Here is a 22,380-nt window from a genome sequence, read left to right on the forward strand (position 1 = left end):
GGTGTGGGGTGGTAAGCGCGTCCTGTTTGTTCTTCTGCACAGTGTCCGCCCTGTGATCACGTCCTCCTCATGAGCGGCCGAGCCAAACCCTCAGCAGGGATCTGAGAGAGCTCTTTCTTGCTCGGTTTCTAAAACCAGAGCTAAAAATGTGGGGGGACCAGGGTTATTGCAGATGTTTGTGTTTCTCCTCTTTAAAAAACCCTCAAAATAATTTATAGACAATCTGAATGTTGGGCCTTTGGGCTAAAACAATTGAACACTTGACTACTTGTCGTAGTATGTTGAAAGAGGTCGCTTGTACAAACCCACAGAGAATTATCACCCGACTTTGCAGTTCCCCTCGTCGCGTTTCAGACTCTTCCCAGGACTCTGTGGCGGTTGGTGGTCTGGGAAGTGCCACAACAATCTTAGAATCACTCATGAAATATTTACATGTTTCCGCATTAGCGCCGAACACTGAGTAAATACATACAGAAACCACTTTAAAACTAACATTTGATATATGGCTCCACATGAGTGCTCAAGGCCTCACTTGTTTGTTTTGTTATGGGGTTGATCGATGACGTGCCGAGTGTGTTTGTGTGCCAACATGTGCGTGAATATGCGGATGCGTGCTTACATGTGTTGACATGTACGAGCACTTCTATATACAATTTAGATTGTGTCTATATGAGTCTCACACGTGTTCATGCCTGAGGACACTGGGACTCATTATAGGGGCAACATGGACGCGTAGTTGAGACTATACTGGTCGGGCATGCATGGCGAGTTCCTACCAGGTGTTCACATAGAGGAGTGGAGCTTCCTCGCACCTGGTGACCTCTTAGTTTTTAAAGGGTTAGAGGTTAAAACGCAAATGGTTGGGTGTTTGAAACCTGTGTTTTTTTTGCTCAGCACATTCTTGCAGACATTGACGCAACTGCTTTGGAATTTCAGCTCCTTGTAATTTGCAAATAGTATTTAACTTGACAAATGATGTAAATTATTTAGTCATTTCTACCTCGGTGTAGTTATACGGCCATTCCAAACCACAATGATTTCCCTAATTTGTTATATTATATTTGTATTATTTTACCATTAATCTCAGAGGCTTTGACAAATAGACCTTCTCTTCTGCTAAGGATACATTACCAGAAGAGTCAGTCATCCCAATCCAGATTCAATTTTCTGGCCATCCCGGACCAAAATCATTAAATGAGTATTAGTGTCATGATGCCTTCTCCTTGACAAATGAAGCATCCATAAATCAACAAAGGATGCATTATTAAAATCTCACTCTTCTTTATGTTTGGCCATTTAAGTAATATAATGTTCTTCTGCATAGACTGGTTTACACTGGTTTAATGGAGGCATTAGCGCCGTCTTCAAACCAATAGTGAAAGCAGGGTTTGCTTGCACAATAGATTTCAAAGTACTTTTCTATTTAATAAAGGTCTCATGACTAAGTGGAACATTCTTTAATGGAAAACAATTAGTCACTTACAGGAATGCCTTCAGGGCAGGGCGTTGATTTTTACACCTGCATTACCTCAACAACTGCGTGTGATATCATAAATTCCTCAGCGTGACTTGTCCAGGCACCTGATGAGTAAGTAATCTCTTTTTGAGCAGGAGCACCACCTGTCACTCAAGTCCCATCAATCCCAGTGATAGCCACAGGTCATGGGCTCAATTCTCTGCGGCAGAACACACAGCTTATGTGGGTCAGCGGGAGCAGAATATTCATATTTATGTTCTGCGAGATGTATTTGGTGGTTTATCAAAATGATATTTTGCATCTCCACTGAATGAGATCACAGTGTAGTTTATAAGCATTTGACTGCAGATAAAGTGTTGTCAAAGCGACAAAGTTGCCTACTTGCTTGTTCATTTTAAGTTCCTGGATAAAACCACGTGCAAAATAAAGTGTTTTAGACAAGACCTGCCCTCCCACTTATATCCCCCCCTGACCCACATGTCTTCCCATTGAAAGGTCTCTAGACCAGTACAAAGTAGTTGGATCAAGACGCTCTCTTTTCCTGCCAGAGCTCACTAGTCTTACGGCATATTTGATGTCAAACCGAGGCGCTGTGCTCACAGTGAGACAGGAAAAAATACTCCTGAGGCAAATGTCAAGGAACCCTTTCATTGGCTGTTTGATACTCGCGCCACTCTGCCAGTCAGCTGCATGAACACACACACACACACACTTCTCTCACTTTTTTGCTGCCAAGTCCGTCTTTACGTTACCTTAGATCTTCCCGAGTGGCAGCAGCAGTTAGTATTAGTGAAGCGGCCAGTGTTCAGAAGCCACATCATGACTGAGTGAGTTCTGGACAGAAGCTGGAGTCGCAGACAGAGTTTCAACCTGGACTCTGAATTAGACTCCTCTTGACACGTGTTAATGTTTTATGCCTTAACACGCATGCACAAATACCAGCCAGTCACAGCTTCACACAAACACATGAAAACACACGCTCTCCTGGGCAGCAAACCACGGTAGGTCTTGCCCAGGTGATTTAATCCAACCTGACTCTGCTGGTTAAATATTGACAAGAGCTGATGTGGCCTTGCTGAGGAAAGACGAGAATTCAGACGAGGCTTTTCTCTGCCAAGGCTGCACGATTGCCTGCTGCATCATCATTCCAACTCTCACACACACACACACACACACACACACACACACACATCGCTAAATGCAAACACACGCATGCACGCAGTAGCAGGCAGCAGCTGAGACTCGAGGCAGTTAGGGCAGAAGAGGGGAACGAAGCGGAAGAAGAGGAAGGGGAGCAGAGAAGCGCGGACGCAGGATGAGCCAGTTCGCGGACCACGGTATTGTGTCGGTCTGCGGGAGGATCCGAAACGTTCCCCTGCTGGAGCTGCTGGCGGTGAGTTTGGATCCATACGTTTCCCCTCTGGTCCCTCCATCCCTTCAAGCCCTCCATCCGTCTAGGACGTATCTAGGGCAGGAGGCAGGCTGTCTGGAGCTGGAAGTAGGTCTGACTGGGTGATAATCAGACTAACATCCTGCCCTCCAGTCCTCCCAAATCTACTACCACCTACGTCGCTATTGCCCCAGACAGGAGACAGGAATCGCCCAGGGTGAGGGGTGCAGGGCAGGGGAGTGTTGGCTAAGGGAAAGCTAAAATTCATCAGGACGCAAGTGAAGTACAAGTTTGTTTCTGATGTGTGCAGTATTCAAACATCGTTTTTTGTATAGTACAGTTTTAAGTCAAAGCAAAGGTGAGAATCATTTGCTGGTTCCACCTTCTTCTTCTATGTGAGGAATTGCTGCATTGCGTCTCTTTAAATGTAATATGTTTGAGTTTTTTGACTGTTGGTTGGAAAAAACTGGTGCATTCCACATACTAAACGACTAATCGATGAATATATTCATTTATAGGAAAAGTACTCATTATTTGGAGCCCCGGCTTGGCTTGCTTTGCTGACATGGTATGTGCATGCTTGTCAAATGCTTGGGAATGTAGCACTTCTTGACTGTATGCGGGGAATAGAGTGAAGCTACCTAACCATGTTCCATATGTAGGTCACTAGCCGACAAGCTGCGACTATCACTAATTACATGCGAGAAGCGAGCTTGTTTCACGTTTTCCGATACATCTCCAGAAGGTCTGAATCAGGGGACCAGCCTTCCCATCTGCACATATGGTTGAGATGGACTGTGACATTTGACAGTTTACTACTTGGTTGGCTAATGAGCAGTATGTATGTGTTAATATGCGTATGTATAGTGGGGGGGGGGGGAGAAACCGACGTTTGAATGTGTAGCAACAGCCAGATCTAAAAATAGAGGATGGTTTTGAGTGCTTTTGTTTTTTATTTACGAGCGGGTATATAGCAGAAGGGAAAATTAGAAAAGTTATTTGTGTTTTTCTAGTAACGTAGCACAAGATAAATTATTATTATTTCAGGGGTTCTGTCTTTTCTATCTTTCATTTTCCCTCCACTCTCCAAATGTCTCCGTCCTTCTTCTGCTCTTTCCTCCACTTCTTCTAAATTATTGAGCCAGAGGTGTTTTGTGGAAATCCAGGGGTTCTTAGCCTCTGCCACCGCATGGACGCTATTATGCAGACAAATGTCTCCGCCGAGCTCTGAGGCTCCATATATCCTTTATCTAATTACATTAACAGGAGCTGGATAGTGACTAATGGCTCGTAGAGGAGAGGAGGAGGGGGGGGGGGGGGACACACACAACGAGGAGCTGGAGAGGCCCGGGATGCATGATTGCATTTTTCCATCTTATTTCATTCTCTCGCTTCTACTTGTGCCCAGATCGCTCCCTGAGCTCCGTTTAGAAATCCCCCCCAACAACCCCAAACCTACACACACACACACACACACACACACACACACACACACACACACACACACTGAGCCTTTTTCCAGCCTGAAAGACTTATATGAAGCTAAATTTCTTCAAGAATGATTTTTTCTTTCTTCCTGGCTGTAATGCATTGTGGCATGAATGTTGGCATTATGGCTGATGTTCTGCACTGTCAGTGTTGAATGTCTGTACTGAGGCAGCACTCAAAGTCTCAAACAAAATAAAGCTTTGTCAGGGCCTCGAGAGACTCTCCCCTGTTAACATCGCTTTTATTGTGAATTGAATGAAAGCGTTGCGTGCACCGAGGCCACAAGCGAGCTCTGTTTGGCGTGCAAACCACCTTTAAAGTCAAGGAGTGCTTTTTCTTTATCATCGTCAGTTGGCCGAAACTGTGCTGCCAAAATAAAAGCCTTATCAACCTGCCTGTGGCAACGGTACAGAAGAGGAGGGAATGCACCACTCCTCTTGACTTAGTCATCCGTTTTTAGTCATCGCAAAGCAAATCCCTTTTTTAGGAGGAGCACAAAGGCGTTTTGCATGCTCTTACCCATTAGCTAATAAGTGCATAATCCACGGCATGCTATGGTTTTAGATTGATTGAGTTGGTTTCCATTCATTTCAATATCAACTTGCGGAAAGATGTTCCCTCTTTTATCTCATGGAGTTGCAAGCAGACACTGTTATGAACATTTTAAGTCGGTAGCAGAACATGAGATGTATCCCACATCGAACTAGGTGTTGCAGATCCCTCGTTAACTCGATTTTAATGTAAGTTTGGTTTTGGTGTAAACATGTATTCAAAAGCAATTTTGAAGTTTCAGCACCCAAATCAGTTGGGTATCTAGCAAGTTCTTACTGTCTCTCCATCGAAGCTCAGCAAGGAAACACTGTGGGAACCAAAAGAGATGCTAAGAAGACATTGGTATTGGGATGGGGCCAATATAGACGGGAGTAATGATTCCTGCCCAAATGCGTCACATTTGACAGATGTACAAATGACTGCCGTGCGACAGTACACCTGGCAGTGATGACGCAAAATGATGATTCATAAATGTCTGTCAATGTCAACGTACTGAGGTGTCTGTTATGGGAGTAAAGAAGGAGAACTCGTGCTTTGTTTGTGTCGCTGCCGTGCACAGAAAGAAAGCGACGAGCTACTCGCATCTGAAGAACATTAACACTGATTATAGATGGCGGCTCGAGAAAACAACATTTATTAAATCTTTAGAAAAACATTTAGCTTTGTCTTTGTGAAGTTTTAATTGGCAGTGACATCCAAAGTCTGTTTGATTGATGTCTGTCTGCACATACAGCATCCCCGTGTGTATACGGTCTCATGTGAAAGCTTCCCTCATGTGGTGATTCAGAACTGCATCATAAAAAGGATTGCTTTTGTTTTCAAACATCAGAATCCAATACAGCTTCTGCTGTCGTTCCACCGTATCCCCTGCTTATTCCAGTGGTCAGCGAATAAAGCAGGTGTCAGTAGTTTCCTGTTTTTTCCTGAGAGGTTTGCACCGGGCCAACAGGAGCTCAGCAGTCTGCTGGCTCACATTACTTTATGCTAATATCCCCCAGCTGCAACCTGCACCACCCTCCTGCCTCCCTGCCTTGCTTTTTCTGTCTCTCACATACACACACACATATGCACACACTCGCTCAAGCCCCCGGGACAGTCATGGGAGGGCCGTGAAAAGGAAGCCGAGATGATTAATTAACTCTGCCCTCATTTTGATACCGCCTTATTGGCTTTCAACAGCCGAACTACAGCTTCAGAGCTTTGCATGGATTATCTTTCCACCACCAAACAGACACACAAACACACTTCCTGAAATATTGAGGTCATGTTGTTACTCATGCTACGGTGAATGTGCAACATTGGTTTCTGGGCAGGTTGTGTGGCTCAGCAGTGAGCGAGGTGTCAGCTTTGTTGAATGTTGGTTTTCCCACTAATGAGTAAGAAGCTGCTCTTACAGGAAACTGGCTACAGACACTGACAGGTTTATTAGCCTGAGCATGGTGGTAATTCTAATTGTTGATTTGAATTCAATGTGCAGGTAATGATCTGATTCTCCGTATTGCTCAAAAACTTTCCAACCAATACAAATAAATCACACATGCGCACGTTTATGTGACGGGCTGATATATCTTTCATAGAAAATCAGATGTCGTAAAAACACTGTTGCCCAATTATTTCCACAGAGCAGTTTGGGTGGCGTCGGTATATAAGTGAAACCTCACACTGCTTCCAGAAGCTGCCAGTGACTACAAAACACAGGATTTGGCAACATGTTTTTGTCGTCCTGCTCAGAAGTTCAAAATTCTAATTATGTGAAATAAGTTACCTATAACTATTTATAATGTTTCTAACCCCAGTGAATATGATATATGGGTGTGCATGTGCCTGCTTATATGTGCGTTCATATGGACTCAAATACACTATCGGTGCTTGTTCACGTGTTAGCAAATAGATATGCTTAACAGGCCGGGTGAGTGTAAGCTTCCATGTGGTCTCCTCATATGAGTGCAGTTGTGTTTGTGTGTGTGTGTGTAAAAGTGGCTCCAGCTGGTGGTGTCCCTGCAGTGGCCCGGCCCTGACCGACCGTCCTCTGGTCCCCTGTGTTTTTCTATTGATGACAGCCTCTGAGTACAGACAACTCTGCAGCTTTAAAGGCCTGTCAGCTCCCTGCAGCAGAGCTAGACACAATACAATAGTGCTCCTGTATATTGTCTATACACTGGGGAAAAGCCTGCAGCACAGCTGTCTTTCATTTTTTCTTCTTTGTTTTAAACTCTGTTTGCTATCCTTTCTGCTTTTCTCTGCCCTGTTCCCTCACATTGAGCACACACTGGGAGTCTCATCATCATCTCCCTCCCAGACAAAAGATCACCTGCCCGGCTGTGTGATGTGTCACAGGGTGGAAACCCTGAGGGAAAGCCTCATGTGGAAGTTTGTTAATACTGTGTCATGATGGGCTCCTATTATCTCCCAGAATGCACTGAGTGTAATTTTACCCACTTGACGCGAGTGTGGTGGAAGTGTTTGAACTTGTGCTTCACACCGTTTGGTTGGTTCCAGTGTTATTCTGGTGGGTAGTGTTTGTGTAGCCTCTGTCCTTTCTGGTGTGTGTTGCTCGTCGTGAGAAAATGGTTTTAATTCCATCTGACAAGTTTTAAAGGAAACTGCCAGTGGTTATTTTCTTAGTATGAGCCATTCTCTGCAATGTTTCTACACAATACCCTGCGCTGGAACTGGCTTGTATGCAAACACGCGAACAGAGCTGTGATGCCTCAAACTACTGCAGTGTGTTGCATTATAATAAGGTGTTGTCTGCAGGGAACCTGATTTTGTCTGACGTGGCTAATGCGCTCTGTCAGAAGTGTTTGCGGCTGATGCTAGCCTTGTCTGCACTTGAGTACTGTCCAGCCACATCCGCCTGCCGGCTATACTTACGCCATAGCTTCGCAGTCAGGAGGCAGTGACCTTCATGCCACTCCCACTATTTGAGGAGTCGGGTGCTGTCAGGACTGATAGGTAGACTGTGTTGATCTTTCTCGCCTGCTAACACAGTATAGGCCGTAGAGTTTTCTAATCACGCTGCAGTTTAGAAATGAAGTCATCAATTTGCATTTCCACACAGTATTCAACTGTATTATCTCAGGGTTGTAGAGTGCTCATCATAACACGGCCACTGTCGACCACATTACCTCAAATGTCAAGTATCGGTATGAGGCGCAGAGCCGTTACTAAGATTAGAAGGAAATTCATGCAGGAGTTGTTTGATGGTGCACCATTATAAAGAGTCAGCGGCTGGAAGATTGGCCATTTCTGCAAATCTAATTATACGCTGCAGAAGTCCTTTTGGTTTTATCGTCATCCGGCCTTCTGGATTCAAGAGAGTTTCGCAACAATTAAAAAAAATAAAAATGTATGAAATGTATATTTGCGTTTCAAATTCAAAACTCCGTACTAGTTTACATGACTTTATTCTCTTTGCGGTGCTTTTCCAGCCTTAAATATCCCTCATTGATTCTCGAGATGAAGTTATTTTGACGCTCTTAAAGGCAGGCTGTTCGTACAAAAGATCCATGAGAAGAATCAATATCATTTGCATGTTGTAACATTTGTCTGTGTGAGTCATCCGGCTAGCTGGAGCCATTCACATTATTGAGTCTTGGTCACTTTCTAAGGAGATAATATGATCTGCATGCCTTTCATGAGTCCATAACTCAACTTTATGGTGATGTGCTTGTGGCGCTCAATGATTTTTCGGGCTCCTCTCTCCACAGCCAGACATCAGAGGAGTGATTGGGGTTTTATGAGGCGTTCGGAGCCTCAGGTGAGCAGGATTGAATGAGGGATGCTTTGCACCGGACCGTTTGACCCTCAGGGCTGATTGTCTGCGGTGTCAGTGGTCAACGATTGCCTTTGTGTGTGGTCACAGTGGCCACTAAGGGGCTATTGTGGGAACCCGTGGCAGCCAGCGGGCTATCGAGCCACGGCTCTCCATCCATCTGCCACAACAGCTGGAGGAGCTGGAGGTTTCCACAGGAAATTATGCAGAGCAAACAAGATTCCTATGATTGTTTCATTACATTAATTTCTTTGGGATTACTCCTTTTGCAGGAAATGGGTCAGAATTATAACAGCCCAACAAAGTGGTCTGCGTATATTAATTATGATAAATATTGCATTACAATCGTGCCTTTCCACTTCATCCCACTTCCACTTCCCTACTGCTTGCATGGTTCTACTCCAGCATGGTGTGCACTGAACATGCACAGAAAGCATTTGAATAGTCTCAAGATATGATTCTCTGTAAATGGAGGACTTACTCGCAGAGGATGCTGGAATGAGGGGATGGTGAAAGCTCATAACCTTCTTACCGGGCCTCCATTCAGACGGACTTATTCCCTTACAGTGTGATCAGGTGTCAACTTCTGACGTGCAACACAACAGAAAACAGAAATTTGTTCCCTCATAAACCCACGGTGAAAGATGTATGCTACTCATTAAATGAATACCCCCATAATCGTGTCTTCAGTTACAGCGTTGATTTAGCTAAAGCTGTAAATAACTTCTTTTCATTATGGGTTAATCTGTTGACGATTTCTACATTTAATAGATTATTTAGTCCATAAAATGTCAGAATATAATGACAAACTGTTCCCAGAGCGCATGTTTACATCTTAAAATTGCTTGCTTTTTTACTAGAGCTCCAGATTAGTCCGATCGACTATTTAGAATTTTACATCTAACCCACAAGATCTTTTTTTTTACCTCCATAAATAATACAACCAATGTTTTCAGTCCAACTTCTGACCCATAAGGGGAACAATGCAGAACGCTCTAGCGTGTCCCGTACAATGCCATGGTATTATAGAGGCCATGTATTATACCATGGCTCATGCTGAAGGTAATGCTTTCAGGGGGAGAGGGCATCTGATGGGCGAGCTATTGTAACCCCTCAGAATGAAGCCGCTGCTCACTTCAATCAGCCCTTTGGAGGGCCCCGGGTCCAGAAATGCCTTCCAGAGGGTTCAGAGCATGCGAGAGCGTTCGCTAAAAGGGGGCCGCCCCAGATAAAGAGGGTTAGCTGAGTAAACAAATAATAATGATGGAACAGTGTTGTTATTGTAAGAGCAAATAGCTGGCCTAAGCAGAGGAAATTCAGATCCTTGCACTGCGACATTTTCCCACAGTAGCGGAATTATCACATTCTGATCCTAAAATATCTCAAAGAGCGCTGAAAAGTCTCAGGATATGAAATCCACAAAGCAACATCTCAATGCAAACAAATATTTGAATTGAAGTTCCTGTTATGGTCAGGTCAGTTATGATAACGAGGGAAATCTAATTTATTTATCAGATGGACCTTTGACACTGCGTTTCATGTTTTTTGGGGCCCTCAGAAGTTCTTTACACGGAGAAATCCAATATGTTTCAATCCCGTGACAAGAGAGTATTCAAGTCCGCTGATGTCACCCCGTCTGAGAGGCCTAAACAGAAACAGTGCTGATGTCAAATTCTTCCCCTGCTCCCATCTGGAAGATATAAAACAAATATGGTTGCTAAAAATAAGACTCCACTTGAGATGATAACAAGGATTTAGTGCCATTAACTGTGTAAATACAGTGTGTGGTTGACTCCAGATTCATATTAAAATTCCTTACCAATCTGAATGAGCTCTGACTGTAACCCCCCCCACAATGGGCTGCAATAATGCTCGAGGATGGTCGATTTTAAATATTTAATGCTGCTGAATTATTGGGCTCTCAGATCACTTGACGGAGTGCGGCGAGCTGCTGCACTGAGAGGTCTTTGTTCACATTAAGTACGGCGTAGAGGATCTCTTCACGCCAACATCGCTGACGTTGGAAGTGAAATACAAGAACAAAAAAACTTCCTGTGAGCTTTGTGGTCTTTACAGGAACCTGTTTTATATGCAAATGGTGATGGCATCAGGTTTCACAAATGATTGTGTAGATCCACAACCTACAGGGCTGTTGCTGTTGTTTAGGCTGAACGTTTGGTTTTGACAAGTTAAATGTGTCAAAACAACACAAGAAAAAGAAAATTCAGCTTGTATGTTCCACTCGGTTGAGCTGTAACTTTAAAGCTGCGCGAATCAAGATGCGTTTATATAAACACGGGATCAAATGACTTTGGCGACGTACTTCCACATGTATCACTTTACTTTGCAGGCTGAAAATGTTTTTGTAATTTGGTAAGACCGATTCTGGAAAAAAATGAAATTCAGTACCTGCGATCCTCAAATCCACTGTGTTGTTTCTTTTAAAAGCACAGCAATTTAAGAGTGAAGCTCCAGTGAACATGCACAAAAGAAGGCATTGTCTAACATGTATTATTTAACAAGGCTACGGCATTCTTATTTACAGCAATGCCTTGGGGGGTGGGGGTTATCTAGATTTACACCACCCACACCAGGGCTACTGCAGTGTTGTGTGTAATGTAGGCTACTGGGTAACACCACTGGTTCACCGTGTTGGTCAGGAGCTTATATCTGATTAGGGAAGTGTGTGCATTACTCATACGCACTATTTTAGCCTTCAGATTTAAACCTTTTGGCCACAAGCCTGTTTAGTTAACCCTGAGGCCACTGCCACCCCTGCAGTCTGTCTGGGAAGCAAAAACAAGGAGATCCCCCCCCCCCTGTGCATCGCCAGAGAAATAATTCATGACCACGGGAATACTCCTTACAGTAGAGGTCAAAAGTCACCACAACCCATCTCTTCTACCTTTTCTCATTATTCTTCTTCTACCTCCCCCATTTAAAAAAAGAAAATCACCTCACTGTATCTTGATCCGCTCTCCGTCCCTGTCAGGTTAGATAGGAAATGTGTATCTGATAAGCATGAGTGGCACAGGTGGGTTTAGGATGACAGGAGCGCAAACAGCGTCTTCTTGTCACATTACCATTTCCCCGGTTATGGTTCCTCGCATGGCCGCGAGCGCTATCTCCACTCCCTATCCCAAGGCAGGAAGACAGAGAGAAAATAAAATCAGACGCTGACATTAATGCTGTCTCTAGCAGGAATGCAACGCTTTGCCTCGACATCTGCACGGCACCTGGGTCGGCAGACTCGGCGCACACAGACAGGCCGCGTCAATAAATCAGCCTCTGGATTAAACAGAGGAGAAGCTGTGATAAAGCTGAAGCCTGGAGCTAATGCACGTGAAATGTCAGGGAATCTGACAAAGTGTCCCGGGCAAGAAATATCTCAGTGGAAACACACGCTTGGAGGTCACGAGATTGTTGCTGAATAGACTTTAGTGTGTTTGTTTCCCCTCTGGTCCTCGCAGCTGAAGGAGTCTGTTAAGTTTTTGATGATTCTTTAATCGTCAGTTAGCGTGATGATACAAGATTGCTCTTCAGGTTTCTTTTAATTTGCTTACTTGAGAGCATTTCTAAAGCATTTGAGTATAATTCTGGGCCCGTAGAAAGCACCATTGACAAAGCAGTGAGCTGGAACAAAACTACTGAAGTGTAATGTGAAGTAAGCACTGGCTAACACGATGACACAAAGCATACCGTCAAACTGTAATGAGAAGAGGCGCAAAACGCTGGAGAGGCGAGCTGTGTAGTGCAGATAATGCTGAATGGATCCTCTCGAGGGCTTTTTACTCGATCTATAATGTGCCTAATTTCCCGTGAAGGAACAGTCACTGCTACTTGATCGGCCCTCTCTCCGCTCTCGCGAAGGCTTCAGCTACAGTGTGGCTCGGCGAGGTGCGGCGCCTGTCTGTCAAAGTCTGCATAAACAGAAGCCCAACTTCCCCCTGTGAACCAACCAACATCTGTTTAGTATCAGCCCTCTGCTCTGATCTGCCCTTCCTCTGTCCCAAACTCACATTCTCCCATGCTCTTTGTTTTAATCCAAAGTGTTTTCACTTTTCTCTGGTTCGGGGTTGACTGATGTTTAGATTCAATCGTTGACATCATCAACAAAGTGCTGTAGATATAGTTGAAGACGTGATTAAGAATCCCGAACACGGCGCTGCTTCGGGGCTACTTTGTTGATCAGTGAAAGGGGGATGGGTTCTGCAGGGTGTGTGTTGTCATTGGGCTCGGTGCAGTATTGGAAAACAGGCATTGACAGCGGGAAGGACTGTATTTCAATGCTGCAATTTCACCATGAAACAGGATCTGATGATTTGTAAATTCAGAAAGTCATTGGCCTGTGTTCGTCGACACCATACTTTGGCTATCACTTTCTTCCTCTCAACACCAGCTGAGGATATATCTTCTTTCCAATTCTTGATGTCCCTCCCTCTCTTTGTGTTCTCGTCTCTCGAACCTCTCGGATCCTTTCTCTCTCTCTACAGCAGCCTCTCCATTTTCCCTTTGCTCCTGTGGGATGCCAGGTCCAGGTTTCCTTTTCATTCCTGTCATCGCCACTCTCCCTCCCTTTCCAAGTACACCTGACTGAATATTGGCCCCCAGATGATAATAAAACCCAGCAACCCCCAGGCTTGTAAAAATCTGGGCAGGGGCGCACCGCAGACTCCTACCCCATGTACGCGCCCTGTTTCCTCGATTCCCATCCTGTCTGGAAACATCGGTACCAGCGTGGACTGTGTATTTGTTTTTATTCCCTAAAAGCAGCATTCCTCCACCGCTCCTCCCTGATGTGTGTTTTTGCAGATTTAGGCTGAAAGTGAAAGGGGAGAGGACGAGACAAAGGAAACACAGAGAGAGATGGAAGTATTTGTTTGTCGTGAGAAATATTATTACAAAGTGTAATGTATTGGATGCATAGCATATAGGCTCTTGTGGGAAGATAACAAGTGTTATTGGACAACATAACGCCGGTTTGAAGAGCTGCAAACTCTCCAAACTCTCTTCTGTTCATTGTGTAAAGCTTTAATCTTTAAACGTAAGCAAGTGCCACCCACATTCGCCTGCTCGGAATAAAAATGAACATGACCTGTCTTGATTCAAAGACCATAAACTTCACATGCATGCACTCGTGTAGGTCTGTGGTACCTTCACCCGGTCCTCCACACAGGTAGCTCTGTGGAAGTGATCGAATAGCGATGTCAGGTCCGATGTATTTCATTCCTCGGCTACTTTTTCAACTTTCCCCTGTGAGATTTACACGGTGAACAGCTTTGCCACTGTTCCCAACAGGCATGAATGGCCCACTCTGTCAAACCCAAAGAGCAGAGGAGGAGCTCAAACAGACGGAGGGTTATTTGAGTGTTGGACGTATCTTAATGTTTGGAAAGATAATCTGCGGGGATTTGGATTCCTGACGGTGGCGAGGTGTTGATGTTTGGGCTGGGCCGGGCCGTAGGTGCTGCTGGAGGAAGAACATCAGATAACCCAAACTGCTGAAACTCACCCTAGATGATGAACAGGCTCCCTTTTGTATCTCAAGTAATCCATATTCCCTGACACTCCTCCATTTGGGGCAGGTAGGCAGATGAAGAATATCCTGCTCACTGGAGGCATTTGTTACACGAATGTCCTCGACTCAATAAGGCTTCTGTGTGAGCCTCCACGACTGTACAGCCGGGTTTTGGGTACAATTAGGCAGTGTGGCACAGCTCGGTTTCAGCATCATTTAGTGAGTGACGCTTCATTAACTGTGAGCTAGTAGGAGCCTATTGGGAGGAGATTATTTGTATTTAGTTCTCCAGATAGATTGATGGATTATTTGAGAGATGATGCAGATGATTATTAACCCTAACCCTAACCCTAACCCTCACCCTTTTCGGGTTAATAATCTACGGCTAAGAAATGGTTAGGCTGCTAAGACACTTAATGTGTGTAGGCTGCAGAGGTGGGGCCCTAATGTTCAAAGAGCTACACAGCTAATTATTATATATTATTTTTGTGAGGTAAACATGCCCTTTTAAATATGTTGGATCCCTTATTATTAATCGTTCATAATCTGAGCACAGTGGGCAGGGTTTGTGCCGGAAGTCAATGTAGAGACAATGGCACATGGACAAGAGGCATTTAAATTAAGGGAACTTAATCTTTAAAATACAAAAGGTATTTGCAACTCTAAGGTTAGGCTTAGACAACTAAAAGACTTGGGCAACGATTGTGGTTGCGATTTGGCGACCTTTTAATCAAACAATGTTCTTTACGAATCCATCAAATCATTGTGAGACATGAAGCAGTCGGCCTTCTTTACTCGACTGCAGCATGATAAAAACCTCCAGGATCACATCCACCCTTGACATGAAGTCATACTTTTCAGATTAAGCTGACAGCACACGGATATCTTTTTCCAAATTGAAAAATCACACATATTAACAAGTAGCTGCCCTCTCCACTGATGAAAAGCAGGACTATCAGCCGACTTATCAGGCTCCGAGGATATGAGGGCTCGATGGCTGGCCTGATACTATGACACCAGCTCTTTGGGATGTGAGTAACAACCTCTGAGTGAAGGATCATCAGCACAGAGCCGCAAAACATGCTGATAAGACTAATGAATTTAACCGAGGATGGCTGATATGCAGAGACCTGCTGCAACCAGAGGCAGGTTTGTAGAAATCTGCATGCAGATACCATTTGTCGTACTGATTAGTTCATTACCTCGCTACGATAAGATCGCAGTCATTTTGAATTATATTGGCATATGGGAATACGGTTTCATTGATTGCCAAGTACGTACACATAAACTTTGTAGTATTGGATGGTGGGAGTCTTTGGCTGCAAACCCAGTTGAGTCTTTGGCAGGAGGCCAAGACTAACAGTCGTATCAGATGTGATATATCTCCAACACCTCGAACAGTCACTGTCATAATTCCTTCTCAAGTGTGCCATAAAAATGCACCCAGAAAGAAATATTACATTCTATTGGCATAACCTTTGACTTGCAGTCGCCCACGTGAGAGCTGCACTTTGTGTCAAACCTGCAGCTCAGGGTTTGCAGTTGGTTTCGCAGTCCCAGAGGCCGCGCTGGCATGTCATCAGTATGTGCAAAATTTGTGGCAAGCTGAGATAGGTTCGATAGGGTGAGTAGAGATTGTGACCTTGTCTTTGGCCGGGTCCTATCCCCCGAGCTCACTGCGGGGGCTGCAAGCCTCAGCAAGGTGTCTTATCTGTAACGCCAGCCCCAGCCTCTGATCTGTAGACACATCAAGGTGGTGGAGAAAACTCAATGCAGCAAAGACTTCAAGGAACGCACCCTGACCTCTGCAACAACTAGGTCAGAGTTCTATCTAGCTTAGGATTTATTTGTCTTCTCCCAGTCAACTCCAAAGAGGCCTATATAAGAACCAGACGCTTGTCTAGGATGTGATTCTGTCCCTCTTAATCTTCAAGAATGTGTGAAAAAGCGTGCTAGCGAGCCTCATATGTATGAATAATGCATCTGATGTTTTATTACTGAAGATTCTGGACCATTAATCTTAAACAGATTGCATTTGGTTTGTGTGTCAGTCTGTCTGTTAGTGTGGCTTTTAACAGAAGTGTGTTTTCCTTTCTTTTTTTTTGTTCTTCCTCCCTGCTCCTCAGGGCCAAAGCAGTGGGGGACGGCGTTCATATTTTAAAATTTCATAAAGGCACATGAGCAGTTGGAGGGGGACTGGAAGTGGGACTCAAGCGGCGCACAAGGCGAGGAAGCTCTTCCCTCGGTAGCTACCGAATGCCTCCTTATCAAACGCTCTCACACACATGAGTAAACATGGCCAGATAAACATCAGTGAGAAGCTGTGGTCAAAGAGCAGGAACGTCAGCAAACACGGCTCACATGATCGCAGCACAAATCTATATCGTGTCCAATACTGGCTTTTAATGAAATATTGTGAGATGTCCAGAGTTTAATATGCAACTAAATCGGTACCACAGGAAACTTTGACTGAAACCTAACACACCTAAAATTGGCTTTTGCTATTCTACATACAATTTCAGAGGCATAGAGTGTATTTAGGGAACTGGTAGAGCATAAGACAAGTAAACAATAACTTCCAGAGATTGACTTGTATACAATTTAAGGTTATTAGAAATCAAATCCACCAGGTCTGTGTGTTTGCCGTGAAAATGAGCACATTTCAAGACACTGAATTTAAGAAACATCACCTTTTTAATATAAAAATCACATGTTGCAGTCAATCAGAAGACCACTTAATTCAATTTTATTCAGAAAGTCTCCTAAAGTGCTATTCTGTAAATGCATTTTATGATTTAGTGCACTTTTGAGGTGATTACGCACCCCTTTATGAGCTTACAGACGTTTTAACCACTGCAAGGAAGTGTTGGGCTGCTGCGAAAGAGCACTAGTTCTAAGAAATATGCCTCCGATAAAGTCAGTCAATTCAGTGTATTTTTCAGTCTACACGTGAGCACCTGGGCCTCGTGGGAACGGTGCAGCTTTCACTCACGCCGTAAAAGCGTCAGAAATAATGCCTGGCTGAAGATATAACACGCGGCATTACATACATGAGTAATGCTTAAATCTCCGCTTTAAATACCCTCCCATTTCACATGACAACAAGCACGCCGCATTCTCTGCATTCCTTCATCCTCGCTGAGGATTATTTCAGTGCCCTGTCATTAGGAGAGGTCTACGCGATGACAACACAGACTTAGGCAGCTTTACTTCATGTTTGATGTGGCCTGTAAATATTTCCCCTGACATAGAGATTTCGCAAAGAAGGTTCCCCTTTGTGCAGCAGCCGTAGCCATTATGGGATCGTGTTGCTAATGGTCTTTTGGAGACGGACGTTTTACCCCAGACAGTTTTTTTTTGTCTGCTTGACAAAAAAGTCACACATTTTTCTTGATGAGACGAGTGAGAATGAAGCATGCTGGATTCAATAATTAATAAGGAACAAGACCTTTGCTGTGGCTACTCAATATCTTTGTCTTTGATATTTGGAAGACATTCTGCAAAACTGTATTTCACAGCGACCAACTTCATCCCACTTAGTTTCCTAATTCAAAAGGGCAAAATGAACATGTTCATTTGCTATTGATTAACTGCCTTTAGAGCCAACAGTAAATTTAACTTTGGGAATTAAGCTGAGTGCTAATGGCTTTCCAATTTGGGTGTGAGTGGCATTCTGGCTGTGTGCTGTGGCACTGCGAGATTAGCAGATTGCTTTGGGGCTCTGTTATTGGTTGCTTTCCAAACATGAAAGATTTGTCACACTGGCTAAAGTCAAAGTTATTGATGACGATGATGGAAGAGATGATGAAAAATGAGCAGTTGAATTTGTCTTTTTTTTTTATAGTGGAAAGTTAAATGTGGCACCACGCTGTGTCCATCGATCTGTAGTTGTGCTTTGGCATCGGACCTAATGGTTACCCAGAGTGTCCTTGACTGGCGGCCCGGCAGGACTCCTGCTCTTTTGTCGTGTTCTGCTGGCATGGAGTGCAAACTGGCGGGGATGGTCTTCTAGTGGCGGTCTCAGATGTGAGATTAAGTGCGATAATTGAGAAGCGGCAGTGAGGCACCCCAGGAGGAGCGGGGAGACAAACAACTGCACTTACTGTATTTAGACCAGCAGCTTGTGCTGCTGAACATCTGGACTGCTGTGAGTTTACTCTCAAGGCCACAGGTTAAAAAAAGCCCATGCAGTGATAACAGGAGTACTTGAAGTCTGGTCAGGCCCCGAAGGTGGGTCATAGGGAGTTCAGAATATGTCTGGATTATCAAAAGTTCTTCAACTGTGTTAAAGGCTTGACGGTGCTTGATGATTTTAGTTACCTTATAGATTCACAATGCAGTTCTGCTGAAATGTGCATTGTTTTGACTCCACTCTTATTTGTACACATGCTCATTTTCACGGCGTCACAGCAGGGGTCCTTTGAAAAGTTGCTGCAGGCACAGTGGTTGTTTTTGTTCTGGTTCAAAAGAATCTTTGTTGTGTTTATTTTTGCCGGTGACTAATTGGAGAACTGAGATTACAATGGCAGCAACAAAAAATAGATGCTCAGGGGCAGGCAATATATAAAAAAAAAAGGTTTTATGGGTACCTTCTGGATAAACGGAGAACACAAAAATAAATGTCTTACAGATACTACTTTTTCCTCCTAGACTTAGATTCCTGCCCGAGTGACCTCTTCATGGGAATCCCCATTATTCAATTACACTCTTCCAGCACATGACCAGACTGTCTAGAAATCAATGGCGAGCATCTGTCCCACTGAGATAAGCGTTTACCCAGGAGATGCGTCATGAGCTGTCAAGCTAACATCTAATTAATTAGTCTGAAACTTAGACCACACCGATCTGACAGCGTCAAGTCACTACTGGCTGCGTTATGTACTGTAGGTAGACCTCAAATGTCTGAAAAGCCAGATGGTTGACGTACGGTGCCTATGTGGCCTATTTCTTACAGTTGCACTTCCCCCTTCTGCGTTATGTAGTCGGACCACTAAGAGGCAAATCATTAGACCATAGCCAAGAAATCCTCACATCTGTTTTTTCCATTCTGCTCTTCGCCTTAGCTCATTTTGTCCTGTGCTGTAACTCAGTAGCGCACGTTTTGTGAGTATGGACTATTCCCAGCTGACATTACACAGCTGGGCTCGCTTCTGGGCCAGTCGTTAGAAGTTACCCAGAGGTGCTTCTGGAGTTACACACGGAGAGAGGAGAGCGAGCAAGAGAGACTAAACTGATTAATCGCACCTTTTCAAAAGTACTTCTGTTCTGTTTCGCTGTTCTTTACACATCTATGAAAACAAAGCGGAGGAAATGCACCAGTCCACTCATGATTTTAAAGCATCAATGTTTAGGATGAAGACCTTGTTTGAATCTACCCATGTTTCCAATTAACCTGTGTTCAGCGTGAGCTTTTGCACACTGACTCCATTGTTTACTGTTGGCTTTTCTCATCGCTTCCTGGCAGGAATACATGGACGCCAACAAATGCATTGACGAGCTTCTCAAACAGCTTGAGGAGGAGCGCCGAAATGTCCGAAGGTAAGAGGCTCTTAAGATTTTTGGGCAGATGTTTTATTGCAGGATATCAGCAGCTGCCTGCAATCCATTCCCGGCAGAACAATGTTGTTTGGTTTTGAGCTCGAGACAAGCTTTGTATGCGGTTCTTGAGAAATGCTTTTTGTGTTGGAAGCACACTAAAAAGTGACGGACAAAGGAGAGACTCTGGTCCCTATGTGGGGTTGACTGGGGGCATTTCTCATGGAGGTCCTTTTGGAGCAGATTTGCACAGACAATGGGAATGAAGAGCTTATGGAGATGCCAATCTAATGACCTTGTCCCCTCCATGCTCCTATCGTCCTAGCCCTTCCAGCGATGCACTGCCCCCATACAGAAAGAAGAGACTATTTTTTAAACTTCACCCTCTTTTGTACAACCCTCTCTCCATCTCAATGGAGCTGTATTCCCCCGGCTCAAAGTAATTTTCCCCCTGAGTGAGCAGAGAGGGGCTGGGGTATAAGGGTCTCAGGGTGGGTGGCTGGGGGATGGATGACCACTGACCATCCCCTTTACTAGGCCAGGGCAGCCCCTCAATAAAGGAAGTGATGTGTAAAGGAATGACCCACCCGTCTATGTCATCCCCTCCCCTCTTTATAAGACAGGGGAGTCATCTTTGGTGACACCCAGAGTGACCTAATAGCCACTTAGAAAGACCAAAATGTCTGCGTAGGACTGACCCAGTTATGCTCCAGAAGACCAAGTGGTTTCAAAGCCATGAACTTGTCCTCTGTCTTACCCACTATCGGCACTGTAGTTTTTTTATTACAGACATTAATACAAAAGTCTGATGTGTCATTTTAGATTCATGTGCTTCTGCCTTGTAGACCTGAGAGTATTGCACTGTCACAATGAAGCTGGATTTACTTCCACCCGGGGAGAAGCTTTCTGGTGTAAACTTACTTCAAACTTAAAGTAGTATTTTCTATTTGAAGTGCATCATTTTAAACTGAGGAAAGAGTCCATCCCATGCTGGGTAGTGCTGAGGGCATGTGGTAAATATGAAGACAATACCAGCTTCTATTGAACGCCAGTGCTTCCTCCCGTCGTCTACAGGACGCAGTACGACTTCTGCACTTTTGAGATAAAACCATCACTATTAGGAAACCGCCACATATTCAGCTACTTCTTTCAAAACCCCTCGTGTCTTTGAAGCACACATTTGATTTAGAAACAACATTCTACCAGTCAGGATTTGTCCTCATTTCTTTTCCTATGTTGGTCACTTCAGAGCGTCGACAGTGATAAATGACTTCACAAAGGCTTTTGTTCAGCTAAAACATAGACCGCAACGCCTCCTTCCCCTTATTAAGCAGCATCTCACGATGCTATAGATGTCTCCCCTCCACCCCTCAGAATATGGGGCCCATCAATCCGTCAGTAGGAGAAAGAGACGCCCTTACATTCCTCTAGTTCTCTGCATCCCTACTTCATGACCCAGTGACCCACTGCATTCATGTCTCTCATTGTAACACATTATTGGGTAGTTTCACACTGGGGAAGTACACAGATTTGACAATTATGACTTCTTTTTAAACCGGATTACTTTTTTTGTGTTAGTAAGGATGTAGGTATGTGAAATATCCCTGTTGTTGTGTCAAATGAACATGCAGGAGTTTCTTCTTTTGTTTTCCTCTTTGCTCCACAACATATCTAAGCCTTGAGCCACATTTTAAGCCTCTAGATTGCCAGTGTGTAATAATAGAAAGATATTTGATGACATAAACACATGAACTAAAGATAGTTTTCAGCTTGTTTTTGATTGCATGTCAAAAGCTTCTGCTGCATCCTCAACATCCTAATGCCCCATACACACACACACACACACACACACACACACACACACACACACACTCACACACAGTCCCTCACGTTGCAGCATCATTGCTCGATGAAGCACAAAACCCCAGTGGGATGCTGGCCGGGCTTTCCTACTCCCTCTATTCAATGTGACCCTATTCAATGTCTGTCCTTGACAGACGGAAACAAAAGCTCAGCGGTACAGTGTCAACATCAGATGGAGCAAATCCAAATTTGGCAACGTTGGATGCAGCGTACAGTAGGACGCTGACCCGGGGTTTCCATTTATTGAGCATATGTTTGCAGTCCTTAAATATGATCAAATGTCTTTTTTAATGTTTTACAATATCATTAGTGGTGGCACCGGAGTACTGGCGACACACAGTTGTAGGTTAGATGGAACATTGGACTTTATTAAAGACTACTGCTGAGTGACAGACATGTGTGGGAGAGACATATGGATGTTTTGCAGAGTTAAAAAGCATGACGGCGGGGAGTAGGCTTGCATGACCTCTTTCTGACAAGCTGCTGTGTCAAGGCACCGTGACTGTGTAATCTTCCCCGTGGATTAAAACAATGTAGATTAGATTTTTCTCCGCTTCATCTCTGCTTCCACCCCTTTTTTCCTACTTCTGACTTGTCGCTGAGCTGGTGTTTGTTTTTCACTGAATCTTCTTCTGACCTTGTTTTTAGTGGTTAGAGTCTGGCCAGTATCAGGTCACATGGCCCGGAGCGCGCCTCACCTGCCATTTTTCTGCCTGCCGAAGCAGATGGCGTTTGTCTGTGACCCCTTCCACACCTTGGAGGACAGGGAGGGACACGGAAGG

At 44.3% G+C, this 22,380-nt stretch overlaps 1 protein-coding gene across 1 annotated transcript in view; it reads left to right on the plus strand.

The window, feature by feature from the left end:
- The first annotated feature begins 2,775 nt into the window (after positions 1–2,775).
- LOC115018501 (nck-associated protein 5-like) overlaps positions 2,776–22,380 on the plus strand; it is a 92,882-nt gene continuing 73,277 nt past the window's right edge. Inside the window, 2 exon segments of the mRNA XM_029447486.1 lie at positions 2,776–2,870; positions 19,665–19,738. Coding sequence (XP_029303346.1) covers positions 2,793–2,870; positions 19,665–19,738 — 152 coding nt within the window. The 5' untranslated portion in view covers positions 2,776–2,792.

This window comes from Cottoperca gobio, chromosome 2 (genome assembly GCF_900634415.1).
Source record: "Cottoperca gobio chromosome 2, fCotGob3.1, whole genome shotgun sequence".
Classification (NCBI taxonomy): Eukaryota; Metazoa; Chordata; class Actinopteri; order Perciformes; family Bovichtidae; genus Cottoperca; species Cottoperca gobio.